Here is a 16812-nt window from a genome sequence, read left to right on the forward strand (position 1 = left end):
TAAGGATAAGGGGTAAGCCATTTAGGACCGAGATGCGGAGGAACTTCTTCACCCAGAGAGTGGTGAACCTGTGGAATTCTCTACCACAGAAAGTTGTTGAGGCCAATTCACTAAATATATTCAAAAAGGAGTTAGATGAGGTCCTTACTGCTAGGGGGATCAAGGGGTATGGCGAGAAAGCAGGAATGGGGTACTGAAGTTGAATGTTCAGCCATGAACTCATTGAATGGCGGTGCAGGCTAGAAGGGCCGAATGGCCTACTCCTGCACCTATTTTCTATGTTTCTATGAATAGGTGTCTTCGACAAGTCTCACTGTGAGGGTCAGTGCTGAGCTGTGTGAGGGTCCAGTCTCACTGTATGAGGGTCAGTGTTGAGCTGTGTGAGGTTCCAGTCTCACTGTGAGCACAGGGTCAGTGCTGAGCTGTGTGAGGGTCCAGTCTCTGTGTGAGGGTCAGTGCTGAGCTGTGTGAGGGTCCAGTCTCACTGTGTGAGGGTCAGTGCTGAGCTGTGTGAGGGTCCAGTCTCACTGTGTGAGGGTCAGTGCTGAGCTGTGTGAGGGTGCAGTCTCACTGTGTGAGGGTCAGTGCTCAGTTAACATAGAAACATAGAAAGATAGAAAATAGTTGCAGGAGTAGGGTATTCGGCCCTTTGAGCCTGCACTGCCATTCAACAAGATCATGGCTAATCACCCACCCCAGCACCCGAACCCCACGCCTCCTTCACACCCCGACCTCCCCAGCCGCAACTCCCTCCCGAACACATCCAGCTCCCTCCCGAACACAGCCAATGAACCGGCATCAACAACTCTCCGCGACAGGGAACCCCCCAGGCCAACAACTCCCCGAGTGAAGAAGTCTCTCCCCATCCCAGCCCCAAAAGCCCACCCCCCCATCCCAAGACCGTGCCCCCCGGCTCCGGACCCACCCAACACCGGGAACACTCCTCCCGCACCCAACCCGCCACGTCCTGTCCGAATCCTTCCCACATGCCGAACACCCCCGGATGTCGAGTCCCCAGCGCCGGCCACCCCGAAGCCACACCCCCGCGACGCCAACCACACCACAACCACCAACCGCCATCTGCGCAGTCAACCCGTCCACCCCACTCTGAACACTCTCCGCACCGAGGCACATAGCCCCCAGGCCCGCCCCTCCAACACACTTCGCCGCCCGAGACCTTGCTGCAATGTGGCCCCTCCCGTCCCCCGCCCTGGGTTTCTCCGCCCTCCACCTCACCACTCTCCCCTCCATCCCCTGCCCCCGTCTTGCCTCCACCTCACACAGGTGTGTGAGGGTCCAGTCTCACTGTGTGAGGGTCAGTGCTGAGCTGTGTGAGGGTCCGGTCTCACTGTGTGAGGGTCAGTGCTGAGCTGTGTGAGGGTCAGTGCTGAGCTGTGTGAGGGTCCAGTCTCACTGTGAGGGTCAGTGCTGAGCTGTGTGAGGGTGCAGTCTCACTGTGAGGGTCAGTGCTGAGCTGTGTGAGGGTGCAGTCTCACTGTGAGGGTCAGTGCTCAGTTAACATAGAAACATAGAAAATAGTTGCAGGAGTAGGGTATTCGGCCCTTTGAGGCTGCACTGCAATTCAACAAGATCATGGCTGATCACCCACCCCAGCACCCGAACCCCACGCCCCCTTCACACCCCGACCCCCCCAGCCGCAACTCCCTCCCGAACACATCCAGCTCCCTCCCGAACACGGCCAATGAACCGGCATCAACAACTCTCCGCGACAGGGAACCCCCCAGGCCAACAACTCCCCGAGTGAAGAAGTCTCTCCCCATCCCAGCCCCAAACAGCCCACCCACCATCCCAAGACCGTGCCTCCCGGCTCCGGACCCACCCAACACCGGGAACACTCCTCCCGCACCCAACACGCCACGACCCGTCCGAATCCTTCCCACATGCCGAATACCCCCGGATGTCGAGTCCCCAGCGCCAGCCACCCCGAAGCCACACCCCCGCGACGCCAACCACACCACAACCACCAACCGCCATCTGCGCAGTCAACCCCACTCCGAACACTCCTCGCACCGAGGCACAGAGCCCCCAGGCCCGCCCCTCCAACACACTTCGCCGCCCGAGACCTTCGCTGCAATGTTGCCCCTCCTGTCCCCCGCCCTGGGTTTTTCCGCCCTCCACCTCCACCACTCTCCCCTCCATCCCCTGCCCCCGTCTCGCCTCCACCTCACACAGCTGTGTGAGGGTCCAGTCTCACTGTGTGAGGGTCAGTGCTGAGCTGTGTGAGGGTCCAGTCTCGCTGTGTGAGGGTCAGTGCTGAGCTGTGTGAGGGTCCAGTCTCACTGTGAGGGTCAGTGCTCAGGTAACATAGAAACATAGAAAATAGTTGCAGGAGTAGGGCATTCGGCCCTTCGAGCCTGCACCGCCATTCAACAAGATCATGGCTGACCACCCACCCCAGCACCCCACCCCCACCCCTTCTCACCCCGACCCACCCCAGCTGCAACTCCCTCCCGAATACATCCAACTCCCTCCCGAACACATCCAATGAACCGGCATCAACAACTCTCCGTGGCAGGGAACCCCACAGGCCAACAACTCCCCGAGTGAAGAAGTCTCTCCCCATCCCAGCCCCAAACAGCCCACCCCCCATCCCAAGACCGTGCCCCCGCCTCCCCCGGCTCCGGACCCACCCAACACCGGGAACACTCCTCCCGCATCCAACCCGCCCCGTCCCGTCAGAATCCTTCCCAAATGCCGAATACCCCCGGAGGTCGAGCCCCCAGCCCCGGCCACCCCGAAGCCACGCCCCCGCGACGCCAACCACACTGCATCCATCAACCGGTCCACCCCACTCCGAACAATCCCCGTACAGAGGCACAGAGCACCCCAGGCCTGCCCCTCCAATACACTTTGCCCCCCCCCCAAGACCTTCGCTGCAGTGTGGCCCCTCCCGTCTCCCGCCCTGGATTTCTCCGCTATCCACCTCCACCACTCTCCCCTCCAGCCCCTGCCCCCGTCTCACCTCCACCTCCCACAGGTGTGTGAGGGTCCAGTCTCACTGTGTGTGGGTCAGTGCTGAGCTGTGTGAGAGTCCAGTCTCAATGTGTGTGGGTCAGTGCTGAGCTGTGTGAGAGTCCAGTCTCGCTGTGAGCACAGGGTCAGTGCTGAGCTGTGTGAGGGTCCAGTCTCACTGTGTGAGGGTCATTGCTGAGCTGTGTGAGAGTCCAGTCTCACTGTGAGCACAGGGTCAGTGCTGAGCTGGGATATTACAGTGTGACAGGGATGCTGGGATAGTATCGTCTCTCTCTCTTGTAGATTGCTGAAGTGTGACACTTTCTCTCGCTCTCTCTCTCTCTCTCTCCCTCTTCCTGATTCCCTCTAACAGTGCCGAAGGATGGCTCCCAGGTCCCTATTATTGTCGGTGTTGTACTTGGTCTCGTGCTGCTCGTCGTTCTCGGCATTGTGGCTGTCGTCATCTACAAAAAGAAAGGTAGGAACTGAGAGAAAATGGGCAGGTCCTCACTGTGGGAGTTGGTTTCTGGGCAGTTCCTCACTGTGGGAGGTGGATACTGGGCAGGCCCTCACTGGGGGAGGGGTCTCTGGGCAGGTCCTCATTGGGGGAGTGGTCTCTGGGCAGGTTCTCACTGGGGAAGGGGTCTCTGGGCAGGTCCTCACTGGGGGTGGGGCCAGGAGAAGCAGCAATCCTGGAGACTGGGAGAAATGTATTCAGCAGAGGAGGACAAAGGGTTTAATTATGAGGGGGAAAATAGAGTACGAGAGGAAGCTTGCCGGGAACATAAAAACTGACTGCAAAAGCTTCTATAGCTATGTGAAGAGAAAAAGATTCGTGAAGACGAACGTAGGACCCTTGCAGTCAGACTCAGATGAATTAATAATGGGGAACAAAGAAATGGCAGACCAATTGAACAAATACTTTGGTTCTGTCTTCATGAAGGAAGACACAAATAACCTTCCGGATGTACTAGAGGACTGGGGGTCTATGGAGAAGGAGGAACTGACAGATATCCTTATTGGGCGGGAAATTGTGTTGGGGAAATTGATGGGATTGAAGGCCGATAAATCCCCGGGGCCTGATGGTCTGCCTCCCAGAGTACTTAAGGAGGTGGCCCTAGAAATAGTAGATGCATTGGTGATCATTTTCCAACAGTCTATCAACTCTGGATTAGTTCCTATGGACTGGAGGGTAGCAAATGCAACACTACTTTTTAAAATAGGAGGGAGAGGGAAAACGGGTAATTATAGACTGGTTAGTCTGACATCTGTAGTAGGGAAAATGTTGGAGTCAATTATTAAGGATGAAATAGCAGCGCATTTGGAGAGCAGTGGCAGGATCGGACCAAGTCAGCATGGATTTATGAAAGGGAAATCATGCTTGACAAATCTTCTGGAATTTTTTGAGGATGTAACTAGTAGAGTGGACAAGGGAGAATCAGTGGATGTGGTGTATTTGGACTTTCAAAAGGCATTTGACAAGGTCCCACATAAGAGATTGGTGTGCAAAATCAAAGCACGTGGTATTGGGGGTAATGTACTGGCGTGGATAGAGAATTGGTTGGCAGACAGGAAGCAGAGAGTCGGGATAAACAGGTCCTTTTCGGAATGGGAGGCAGTGACTATTGGAGTGCCACAGGGTTCAGTGCTGGAACCCCAGCTCTTTACATAATACATTAATGAGTTGGATGAAGGAATTGAGTGTAACATCTCCAAGTTTGCAGATGACACTAAACTGGGTGGTGGTGTGAGCTGTGAGGAGGATGCTAAGAGGCTGCAGGGTGATTTGGACAGGTTAGGTGAGTGGGGAAATGCATGGCAGATGCAGTATAATGTGTATAAATGTGAGGTTATCCACTTTGGTGGCAGAAACATGAGGGCAGAGTATTATCTGAATGGCGGCAGATTAGGAAAACGGGAGTTGCATCGAGACGTGGGTGTCGTGGTTCATCAGTCATTGAAAGTTGGCATGCAGGTACAACAGGCGGTGAAGAAGGCAAATGGCATGTTGGCCTTCATAGCTTGTGGATTTGAGTATAGGAGCAGCGAGGTCTTATTGCAAATGTACAGAGCCTTGGTGAGGCCTCACCTGGAATATTGTGTCAGTTTTGGTCTCCTAATCTGAGGAAGGATGTTCTTGCTATTGAGGGAGTGCAGCGATGGTTCACCAGACTGATTCCCTGGATGGCTGGACTGATATATGAGGAGAGACTGGATCAACTGGGCCTTGATACACTGGAGTTTAGACGGGTAAGAGGGGATCTCATAGAAACGTATAAGATTCTGACAGGACTGGACAGGTTAGATGCGGGAAGAATGTTCCCGATGTTGGGGAAGTCCAGAACCAGGGGACACCATCTTAAAATAAGGTGTAAGCCAGTTAGGACTGAGATGAGGAGGAACTTCTTCACTCAGAGTTGTTAACCTGTGGAATTCCCTCCTGCAGAGAGTCGTTGATGCCAGTTCATTGAATATATTCAAGAAAGCGTTCGATATAGCCCTTATGGCTAAAGGGATCAAGGGGTATGGAGAGAAAGCAGGAAAGGGTTACTGAGGTGAATAATCAGCCATGATCATATTGAACAGTGGTGCAGGCTCGAAGGGCCGAATGGCCTATTCCTGCACCTATTTTCTATGTTCCTATGGGCAGGTCCTCACTGGGGGAGGGGTCTCTGGGCAGGTGCCCACTGTGGGAGGGGGTCTTTGGGCAGGTGCTCACTGGGGGAGGGGCCTCTGGGCAGGTCCCCACTCGGGGAGGGGGGTCTCTGGGCAGGTCCCCATTGGGGGAGAGGGTTATTTGGGCAGGTGCTCACTGGGGGTGGGGCCTCTGGGCAGGTCCCCATTGGGGGTGTGGGTCTCTGGGCAGGTCCCCATTGGGGGAGGGGGGTCTTTGGGCAGGTGCTCACTGGGGGAGGGGCCTCTGAGCAGGTCCCCACTGGGGGAGGGGGGTCTCTGGGCAGGTCCCCATTGGGGGAGGGGGGTCTTTGGGCAGGTGCTCACTGGGGGTGGGGCCTCTGGGCAGGTCCCCATTGGGGGTGTGGGTCTCTGGGCAGGTCCCCATTGGGGGAGGGGGGTCTTTGGGCAGGTGCTCACTGGGGGAGGGGCCTCTGAGCAGGTCCCCACTGGGGGAGGGGGGTCTCTGGGCAGGTCCCCATTGGGGGAGGGGGGTCTTTGGGCAGGTGCTCACTGGGGGATGGGCCTCTGGGCAGGTCCCCACTGCGGGAGCGGGGTCTTTGGGCATGTGCTCACTGGGGGTGGGGGCTCTGGGCAGGTGCTCACTGGGGGAGGGGCCTCTGGACAGGTCCCCACTGGGAGAGGGGGGTCTCTGGGCAGGTGCCCATTGGGGGAGGGTGGTCTTTGGGCATGTGCTCACTGGGGGTGGGGTCTCTGGGCAGGTCCCCACTGGGGGAGGGGAGTCTCTGGGCAGGTGCCCACTGTGGGAGGGGGTCTTTGGGCAGGTGCTCACTGGGGGAGGGGCCTCTGGGCAGGTCCCCACTCGGGGAGGGGGGTCTCTGGGCAGGTCCCCATTGGGGGAGAGGGTTATTTGGGCAGGTGCTCACTGGGGGTGGGGCCTCTGGGCAGGTCCCCATTGGGGGTGTGGGTCTCTGGGCAGGACCCCATTGGGGGAGGGGGGTCTTTGGGCAGGTGCTCACTGGGGGAGGGGCCTCTGAGCAGGTCCCCACTGGGGGAGGGGGGTCTCTGGGCAGGTCCCCATTGGGGGAGGGGGGTCTTTGGGCAGGTGCTCACTGGGGGATGGGCCTCTGGGCAGGTCCCCACTGCGGGAGCGGGGTCTTTGGGCATGTGCTCACTGGGGGTGGGGGCTCTGGGCAGGTGCTCACTGGGGGAGGGGCCTCTGGACAGGTCCCCACTGGGAGAGGGGGGTCTCTGGGCAGGTGCCCATTGGGGGAGGGTGGTCTTTGGGCATGTGCTCACTGGGGGTGGGGTCTCTGGGCAGGTCCCCACTGGGGGAGGGGGGTCTCTGGGCAGGTGCCCACTGTGGGAGGGGGTCTTTGGGCAGGTGCTCACTGGGGGAGGGGCCTCTGGGCAGGTCCCCACTCGGGGAGGGGGGTCTCTGGGCAGGTCCCCATTGGGGGAGAGGGTTATTTGGGCAGGTGCTCACTGGGGGTGGGGCCTCTGGGCAGGTCCCCATTGGGGGTGTGGGTCTCTGGGCAGGTCCCCATTGGGGGAGGGGGGTCTTTGGGCAGGTGCTCACTGGGGGAGGGGCCTCTGAGCAGGTCCCCACTGGGGGAGGGGGGTCTCTGGGCAGGTCCCCATTGGGGGAGGGGGGTCTTTGGGCAGGTGCTCACTGGGGGATGGGCCTCTGGGCAGGTCCCCACTGCAGGAGCGGGGTCTTTGGGCATGTGCTCACTGGGGGTGGGGGCTCTGGGCAGGTGCTCACTGGGGGAGGGGCCTCTGGACAGGTCCCCACTGGGAGAGGGGGGTCTCTGGGCAGGTGCCCATTGGGGGAGGGTGGTCTTTGGGCATGTGCTCACTGGGGGTGGGGTCTCTGGGCAGGTCCCCACTGGGGGAGGGGGGTCTCTGGGCAGGTCCCCACTGGGGGAGGGGTCTCTGGGCAGGTGCCCACTGGGGGAGGGGGCTCTGGGCAGGTCCCCACTGGGGGAGGGGGCTCTGGGTAGGTCCTCACTGGGGGAGGGGGGGTCTCTTAGCAGGTCCCCACCGGGGGAGGTGTCTCTGGGCAGGTCCCCACTGGGGAAGAGGTCTCTGGGCCGGTCCCCACTGGAGGAGGGGTCTCTGGGCAGGTTCGCACTGGGGGAGGAGTCCCTGGACAGGTCCCCACTGGGGGATGGTGGGGATGTCTGGGCAGGTCAGGATTGGAGTGTGGGGTCTCTGGGCAAGTCCTGTGGGAGGGTGGGGTGCAGTTCTGGGCAGTTCAGCTCTAGTGGAGGGAAGTGTCTGGGCACAGGAAGAGGAGCGATAGAGTGGGAGCCTGGGTATGGGCAGAGAGGGGGAATTGGGGTCGGGGTGTGTGGGGTCCCAGGGTATGGGGTAGTTTGAGTGTCACCATCTCTCCCTGTTGCTTGGAGTTTCCTCCCCTCTCTGACTGTCGCCATGTTCTCACTAACCGAGGGCTCATTGTTTTACAGCGGGGAAGGAGAACGGCTACAATGCTGCGAAGAGTGAGTTTACCTCGAACTACAACGGGATCTTCACTTAACTGTGTCTCTCTGATGGGGGGGAGGGTCTCTCCGACGGCGGGGGGGGTGTGGTGTCTGGTTCTTTGACGTGGGGGGGAGGGGGTGTCTGTCTCCCTGCCGTGGGGGGGAGGGTGGGGTCTGTCTCTCTGACGTGGGGTGGTGGGGTCTGTCTTTCTGATGTGGGGGGAGGGGTCTGTCTCTCTGACGTGGGGGGGTGGGGTCTGTCTCTCTGACGTGGGGGGGAGGGGTCTGTCTCTGACGGGTGGTGGGGTCTGTCTCTCTGACGTGGGGGGGTGGGGTCTGTCTCTCTAATGTAGGGGGATGGGGTCTGTCTCTGACGTGAGGGGGGGGGGGTTGGTGTCTGTTTCTCTGATGTGGGGGGTGTGGGGTCTGTTTCTCTGACGTGGGGGGTGTGGGGTCTGTCTCTCTGACGTGGGGGGTGGGTGGGGTCTGCTTCTCTGACGTGGGGGGAGGGGTCTGTCACTGACGTGGGGGGGTGGGGTCTGTGTCTCTGACGTGGAGGGGGGGGAGTTCTGTCTCTCTGACCGGGGGTGGTGGAGGGGTTCTGTCTCTCTGACATGGGGGTGGGGTCTGTCTCTCTGACGTGGGGCAGGGTTCTGTCTCTCTGCCGTGGGGGGGGGTGGGGTCTGTCTCTGAGGTGGGGGGGGGTCTGTCTCTGACGTGGGGGGTGGTCTGTCTCTCTGACGTGGGGGGTGATCTGTCTCTCTGACGTGGGGCAGGGTTCGTTCTCTGACATGGGGGGCGTGGGGTCGGTCTCTCTGACGTGGGGGGGGGGTCTGTCTGACGTGGGGGGTGGGGTCTGTCTCTGACGTGGAGGGGTTGGGTCTGTCTCTCTGACGTGGAGGTGGGGTTTGTCTCACTGATGTGGGGGGGGGTCTGTCTCACTGATGTGGGGGGGGGTCTGTCTCTCTGACGTGGGGTGGTGGGGTCTGTCTTTCTGACGTGGGGGGAGGGGTCTGTCTCTCTGACGTGGGGTGGTGGGGTCTGTCTCTCTGACGTGTGGGGAGGGGTCTGTCTCTTTGACGTGGGGGGGTGGGGTCTGTCTCTCTGACGTGGGGGGGAGTGGTCTGTCTCCCTGACGTGGGGGGTGTGGGGTCTGTCTCTCTGACGTGGGGGGGAGGGGTCTGTCTCTCTGACGTGGGTGGGTGGGGTCTGTCTCTCTGACGTAGGGGGATGGGGTCTGTCTCTCTGACGTGAGGGGGGGGTTGGTGTCTGTTTCTCTGACGTGGGGGGTGTGGGGTCTGTTTCTCTGACGTGGGGGGAGGGGTCTGTGTCTCTGACGTGGGGGGGGGGAGTTCTGTCTCTCTGACATGGGGAGGGGTCTGTCTCTCTGACGTGGGGGAGGGGTCTGTCTCTCTGACGTGGGGGGGTGGGGTCTGTCTCTCTGACATAGGGGGTGGGGTCTGTCTCTCTGACGTGGGGCAGGGTTCTGTCTCTGACGTGGGGGGGGTGGGGTTCTGTCTCTCTGCCATGGGGGGGGGGTGGGATCTGTCTCTGAGGTGGGGGTGTGGTCTGTCTCTGAGGTGGGGGTGGAGTTTGTCTCTCTGACGTGGGGGGGAGGGGCCTGTCTCTCTGACGTGGGGGGGTGGGGTCTGTCTCTCTGACGTGGGGGGTGGTCTGTCTCTCTGACGTGGGGGGGTGGTCTGTCTCTCTGACGTGGGGGGTGATCTGTCTCTCTGACGCGGGGCAGGGTTCGTTCTCTGACATGGGGGGCGTGGGGTCTGTCTCTCTGACGTGGGGGGGGGGGTCTGTCTGACGTGGGGGGTGGGGTCTGTCTCTCTGACGTGGGGGGGGGGGAAGTTCTGTCTCTCTGACATGGGGGTGGGGTCTGTCTCTCTGACGTGGGGGGGTGGGGTCTGTCTCTCTGACATAGGGGGTGGGGTCTGTCTCTCTGACGTGGGGGGGGTCTGTCTCTCTGACGTGGGGCAGGGTTCTGTCTCTGACGTGGGGGGGGTGGGGTTCTGTCTCTCTGCCGTGGGGGGGGGGTGGGATCTGTCTCTGAGGTGGGGGTGGGGTCTGTCTCTGAGGTGGGGGTGGAGTTTGTCTCTCTGACGTGGGGGGGAGGGGCCTGTCTCTCTGACGTGGGGGGGTGGGGTCTGTCTCTCTGACGTGGGGGGGTGGGGTCTGTCTCTCTGACGTGGGGGGGTGGGGTCTGTCTCTCTGACGTGGGGGGGTGGTCTGTCTCTCTGACGTGGGGGGTGATCTGTCTCTCTGACGTGGGGCAGGGTTCGTTCTCTGACATGGGGGGCGTGGGGTCTGTCTCTCTGACGTGGGGGGGGGGTCTGTCTCTCTGACGTGGAGGGGTGGTCTGTCTCTCTGACATGGGGGGTGATCTGTCTCTCTGACGTAGAGGGGTTGGGTCTGTCTCTCTGACGTGGAGGTGGGGTTTGTCTCACTGATGTGGGGGGGGGGGTCTGTCTCACTGATGTGGGGGGGGGGTCTGTCTCTCTGACATGGGGGGTGGGGTCTGTCTCTCTGATGGGGGGTCTGTCTCTCTGACGGTGGGGGGGGTCTGTCTCTCTGACGGAGGGGTGTCTGTCTTTGTGTGGGGGGGTGTCTGTCTCTCTGACGTGGGGGGTGGGGTCTGTCTCTCTGACGGTGGGGGGTCTGTCTCCGACGGTGGGGGAGGGTGGGGCTGTCTCTCTGACGTGGGGGGGGTGTCTCTGTATGAAGGTGAGCGGTTTTTAACGCCAGTCCTTCTATTAACAGCTTCTGATAAAGGGGAATCCTCATCAAACGCCTTCGTCTCAGCCTGAGGTATGAATATTATTGATCAATAGTGTGAGCAGGTCCTTCACTGGGCTTCTGACTGGGATATTCCAGCTGGTGTTTACTGTACATTCTCGCGGGTGCAATCTGATTCTCAGTTTCAAGGTGTTAAAGACCGGGCGATACAATGCAACACTGAGCATTGGACTGGCCAGCTGGAGATGCTGGTCCTGCGCAGTCTCAGGTTAGAGATGTCGTGGGTGGGGTAAACACTTCTGGTAACCTCTCATCCTGGACCTGGCCTCCTGTCGGCTGCTCAGTTTCATTCACGGAAATCAAATTACTCTGAAATTGGTCAATGGGGTTTTGTGTTGTCTCTTTCCCCAAGATTCATTACTACTGGTGTTTGGTGGGGAAGGCGGCCGGATCTGATGGGATTTACAGCTGGTGTTTGGGGTCTGATGGGGTTTATAGCTGGTGTTTGGGCTCTGATGGGGTTTATAGCTGGTGTTTGGGGTCTGATGGGGTTTATAGCTGGTGTTTGGGGTCTGATGGGGTTTATAGCTGGTGTTTGGGTCTGATGGGGTTTATATCTGGTGTTTGGGGTCTGATGGGGTTTATAGCTGGTGTTTGGGGTCTGATGGGGTTTATATCTGGTGTTTGGGGTCTGATGGGGTTTTGCTGGTGTTTGAGGTCTGATTGGGTCTATAGCTATAAACCCCATCAGACCCCAAACACCAGCTATAAACCCCATCAGAGCCCAAACACCAGCTATAAACCCCATCAGACTCCAAACAGCAGCTATAAACCCCATCAGAGCCCAAACACCAGCTATAAACCCCATCAGACCCGACCGCCTTCCCCACCAAACACCAGTAGTAATGAATCTTGGGGGAAGAGACAACACAAAACCCCATTGACTAATTTCAGAGTAATTCGATTTCCGTGAATGAAACCGAGCAGCTGACAGGAGACCAGGTCCAGGATGAGATGTCACCAGAAGTGTTTACCCCACACCCACGATATCTCTGGCCTGAGACTGTGCAGGACCAGCATCTCCAGCTGGCCAGCCCAATGCTCAGTGTTGCATTGTATCGCCCAGTCTTTAACACCTTGAAACTGAGAATCAGATTGCACCCGCCACATTACAGCAAAATTCTAAAGGTGCAAAGTGTGTTAGAAAGACCAGCCTGAAGGCTCTGTGCCTCAATGCGAGGAGTATTTGGGATAAGGTGGACGAATTAACTGCGCAGATAACAGTTAACAGTTATGATGTAATTGACATCACCGAGACATGGCCGCAGGGTGACCAAGGCTGGGAACTCAACATCCAGGGGTATTCAACAATTAGGAAGGATAGACAGAAAGGAAAAGGAGGCAGGGTGTCATTGCTGGTTAAAGAGGAAATTAACGCAATAATAAGGAGGGCCATTAGCTTGGATGTTGTGGAATCGGTATGGGTGGAGCTATGGAATACCAAAGGGCAGAAAACGCTAGTGGGATTTGTGTACAGACCAACAAACAGTAGTAGTGAGGTTGGGGACAGCATCAAACAAGAAATAAGGGATGCGTGCAATAAAGGTAAAGCAGTTATCATGGGTGACTTTAATCGACATATTGATTGGGCGAACCAAACTGGTAGCAATGCGGTGGAGGAGGGTTTCCTGGAGTGTATTAGGGATGGTTTTCAAGACCAATATGTCGAGGAACCAACTAGAGGGCTGGTCATCCTAGTCTTGGTGATGTGTAACGAGAAAGAACTAATTAGCAATCTTGTTGTGCGAGGCCCCTTGGGGAAGAGTGACCATAATATGGTAGAATTCTTTATTAAGATGGAGAGTGACACAGTTAATTCGGAAACAAGGGTCCTGAACTTAAGGAAAGGTAACTTTGATGGTATGAGGCATGAATTGGCTGGAATTGACTGGCAAATGATACTTAAAGGGTTGACAGTGGATCGGCAATGGCAAACATTTAAAGATCACATGGATGAACTTCAACAATTGTACATCCCTGTCTGGAGTAAAGATAAAACGGGGCAGGTGGCTCAACCATGGCTAACAAGGGAAATTAAGGATAGTGTTAAATCCAAGGAAGAGGCATAAAGTTGGCCAGAAAAAGCAGCAAACCTGAGGACTGGGATAAATTTAGAATTCAGCAGAGCAGGACAAAGGGTTTAATTAAGAGGGGGGAAATAGAGTACGAGAGGAAGCTTGCCGGGAATATAAAAACTGACGACAAAAGCTTCGATAGATATGTGAAGAAAAAAAGATTAGTGAAGACAAACGTAGGTCCCTTGCAGTCAGATTCAGGTGAATCTATAATGGGGAAACAAAGAAATGGCAGACCAATTGAACAAAAATACTTTGGTTCTGTCTACACGAAGGAAGACACAAATAATCTTCCGGAAGTACTAGGAGACCAAGATGTCTAGTGAGAAGGAGGAACTGAAGGATATCCTTATTAGGCGGGAAATTGTGTTAGGGAAATTGATGGGATTGAAGGCCGATAAATCCCTGGGGCCTGATCGTCTGCATCCCAGAGTACTTATGGAAGTGACCCTAGAAATAGTGGATGCATTGGTGATCATTTTCCAACAGTCTATCGACTCTGAATCAGTTCCTATGGAGTGGCGGGCAGCTAATGTAACACCACTTTTTAAAAAGGGAGGGAGAGAGAAAACATCAGTTGTTAGGAAAATGTTGGAATCAATTATTAAAGATGAAATAGCAGCACATTTGGAAAGCAGTGACAGGATCGGTCCAAGTCAGCATGGATTTATGAAAGGGAAATCAAGCTTGACAAATCTTCCGGAATTTTTTGAGGATGTAACTAGTACAGTGGACAAGGGAGAACCAGTGGATGTGGTGTATTTGGACTTTCAAAAGGCTTTTGACAAGGTCCCACACAAGAGATTGGTGTGCAAAATCAAAGCACATGGGTATTGGGAGTAATGTACTGACATGGATAGAGAACTGGTTGGCAGACAGGAAGTAAAGAGTCGGGATAAACGGGTCCTTTTCAGAATGACAGACAGTGACTAATGGAGTACCGCAGGGTTCAGTGCTGGGACCCCAGCTCTTTACAATATACATTAATGCTTTAGATGAAGGAATTGAGTGTAATATCTCCAAGTTTGCAGATGACACTAAACTGGGTGGTGGTGTGAGCTGTGAGCAGAATGCGAAGAGGCTGCAGGGTGACTTGGACAGGTTAGGTGAGTGGCAAATGCATGGCAGATGCAGTATAATGTGGATAAATGTGAGGTTATCCACTTTGGGGCCAAAAACACGAAGGCAGAATAGTATGTGAATGGCAGCAGATTATGAAAAGGGGAGATGCAACGAGACCTGGGTCAGTCATTGAAAGTTGGCATGCAGGTACAGCAGGTGGTGAAGAAGGCAAATGGTATGTTGGCCTTCATAGCTAGGGGATTTGAGTACAGGAGTAGGGCGGTCTTACTGCAGTTGTACAGGGACTTGATGAGGCCTCACCTGGAATATTGTGTTCAGTTTTGGTCTCCTAATCTGAGGAAGGACATTCTTGCTATTGAGGGAGTGCACTGAAGGTTCACCAGACTGATTCCCTGGATGGCTGGACTGACATATGAGGAGAGATTGGATCAACTGGGCCTTTATACACTGGAGTTTAGAAGGATCAGAGGGGATCTCATAGAAACATGTAAGATTCTGACGGGACTGGACAGGTTAGATGCAGGAAGAATGTTCCCGATGTTGGGGAAGTCCAGAACCAGGGGACACAGTCTTAGGATCAGGGGTAGGCCATTTAGGACTGAGATGAGGAGAAACTTCTTCACTCAAAGTTGTTAACCTGTGGAATTCCCTGCCGCAGAGAGTTGTTGATGCCAGTTAATTGGATATATTCAAGAGGGAGTTAGATATGGCCCTTACGGCTAAGAGATCAAGGGGTATGGAGAGAAAGCAGGAAAGGGGGTCTGAGGGAATGACCAGCCATGATATTGAATGGTGGTGCAGGCTCGAATGGCTGAATGGCCTACTCCTGCACCTATTTTCTATGTTTCTATGTGAATGAATAGGGTGGATACAGGGGAACCAGTGGATGTGGTGTAGTTAGACTTCCAGAAGGCATTTGACAAGGTGCCACATAAAATGTTACTGCACAAGATAAAAATTCACGGGGTTGGGGGTAATATATTAGCATGGATAGAGGATTGGCTAACGAACAGAAAACACAGAGTCGGGATAAATGGCTCATTCTCGGGTTGGCAATCAGTAACTAGTGGGATGCCATAGGGATCAGTGCTGGGACCCCAACTTTTTCCAATCTATATTAGCTTGGAAGCAGGGGCCGAGTGTAACGTAGCCAAGCTTGCTGACGATACAAAGATGGGATGAAGAGCAATGAGTGATGAGGACACAAAAAACCTGCAAAAGGACATAGACAGGCTAAATGAGTGGGCAAAAATTTGGCAGATATAGTACAATGTTGGAAAGTGTGAGGTCATGCACTTTGGCAGAAAAAAATCGAAGAGCAATTCCAAATGTTGCAGTACAGCAGGACCTGCGGGTCCTGGTGCATGAAACACAACGGGTTAGTATGCGGGTACAGCAAGTGATCAGGAAGGTCAATGGATTCTTGGCCTTTATTGCAAAGGGGATGGAGTATAAAAGCAGGGAAGTCTTGCTACAGTTATACAGGATATTGGTGAGGCCACACCTTGAAGTGATGTATATGGATCCAAAATATAGAGCTGGCCAAACAATAAGCTTTGTTGAATGAAGAGACACTTTTGTGAATGTCTGTTTTTGCATGAGAGTACTTGTCTGATTTTGACTGCTGAATGAATGAAAGCCTGTTTGGGAAACTGGGGAGTTGTCTGTTTGTTTTAGCTCCACCCACTTTTTTTTGACCCTTCGTAGTGTTGTCCTGTATGTGGGAAGTTTAAGAGTGTGAACCTTATTGAATTACATTTTAAGTTAGAAACGCAGGTATGGATTTATTTGGATGATAAGTTACGGAGCTAGGAAATGGACAAAGGATAGGTTTGTTGAGCAAAAGATTTTTTTTTAAAGCGCGGTCCTGTTGGTTTTAAATAAATAAATTTCGACACGCTCACTTGTCAAAAAAGAAAACACGTAATCATTGATTACATTGGGTTGAAAGACATAAATTTAGTCTAGGAATGAGATAAAGAACAGAGAAGGGAAGTTGTAATGCATTTTTTTTTTAAAGCCTGCGTGGTCTCTCGAGGCTGCAGGCTGGGGGAGTACGCTCCCATTGCCCTTTGTGTAAAACCTTGACGCGAAAGCTTCCAGCTCAGAAAAGAGATTTTAAATAAAAGATTGGCAGTACAATATCTGAATCGGGATTTTGAGATATTTCAGGTGATTCTCCTTGATAAACATTTTGGTTGCATTGGAAAAATCTTGGGTTTGGAAGCCTTTTTAATAAAATTACACAACTACTGAGTCAGGAGCTGAAGCTTAAAAGGTTGTAATTTGAGACACCGTATCATAAAATTGAAGTTACAGAGCAAAATATTGGAGTTTTTGATGTTCAGCTTCTAAACCAGGAGTTGAGCACACAATTATAAAACAAGTACTTTGCATTCTGTAATTTGTGAATCACTAAGCATAAATGAGAAGTCCGATTTTAAAAAAAAATAACAGTATTACCATATTTGACATTTTATAATCCAACAATAAATACAAATACAAAAGGAGGGTGGCAGATTATATTTTGGCAACTTGGTATGCACCAGGTATTTCGGCAATTGCAAAACAAATCTGTGAAAATTGTGTTACTTGTCAGACAATGATTTCAGGTAAAATGGAAAAGGTAGAATCTGCCTCCCACTCAAATCCAATGGGGCCTTTTGTAAATTTGCAAATGGATTTTATTGAATTACCCACATGCATGGGATTTAAGTATGTATTAGTAATTCTAAGTGTTTTCTAAATGGGTTGAAGCT

General features: G+C 54.4%; 1 protein-coding gene across 4 annotated transcripts in view; it reads left to right on the forward strand.

The window, feature by feature from the left end:
* LOC139229847 (class I histocompatibility antigen, F10 alpha chain-like) overlaps window positions 1-16812 on the forward strand; it is a 138173-nt gene that overhangs the window by 60929 nt on the left and 60432 nt on the right. For 3 of the 4 annotated variants that reach the window (XM_070861463.1, XM_070861462.1, XM_070861464.1), the window contains exons 5-7: window positions 3347-3451; window positions 8079-8111; window positions 10860-10907. In XM_070861463.1, the coding sequence (XP_070717564.1) occupies window positions 3347-3451; window positions 8079-8111; window positions 10860-10906 (185 nt within the window). In that variant the 3' untranslated portion in view covers window position 10907. The remainder of the gene's footprint in view (window positions 1-3346; window positions 3452-8078; window positions 8112-10859; window positions 10908-16812) is intronic. The other variant, XM_070861465.1, reaches the window with a different exon arrangement.

This window comes from Pristiophorus japonicus, chromosome 19 (assembly GCF_044704955.1).
Source record: "Pristiophorus japonicus isolate sPriJap1 chromosome 19, sPriJap1.hap1, whole genome shotgun sequence".
In the NCBI taxonomy this organism is placed as follows: domain Eukaryota; kingdom Metazoa; phylum Chordata; class Chondrichthyes; family Pristiophoridae; genus Pristiophorus; species Pristiophorus japonicus.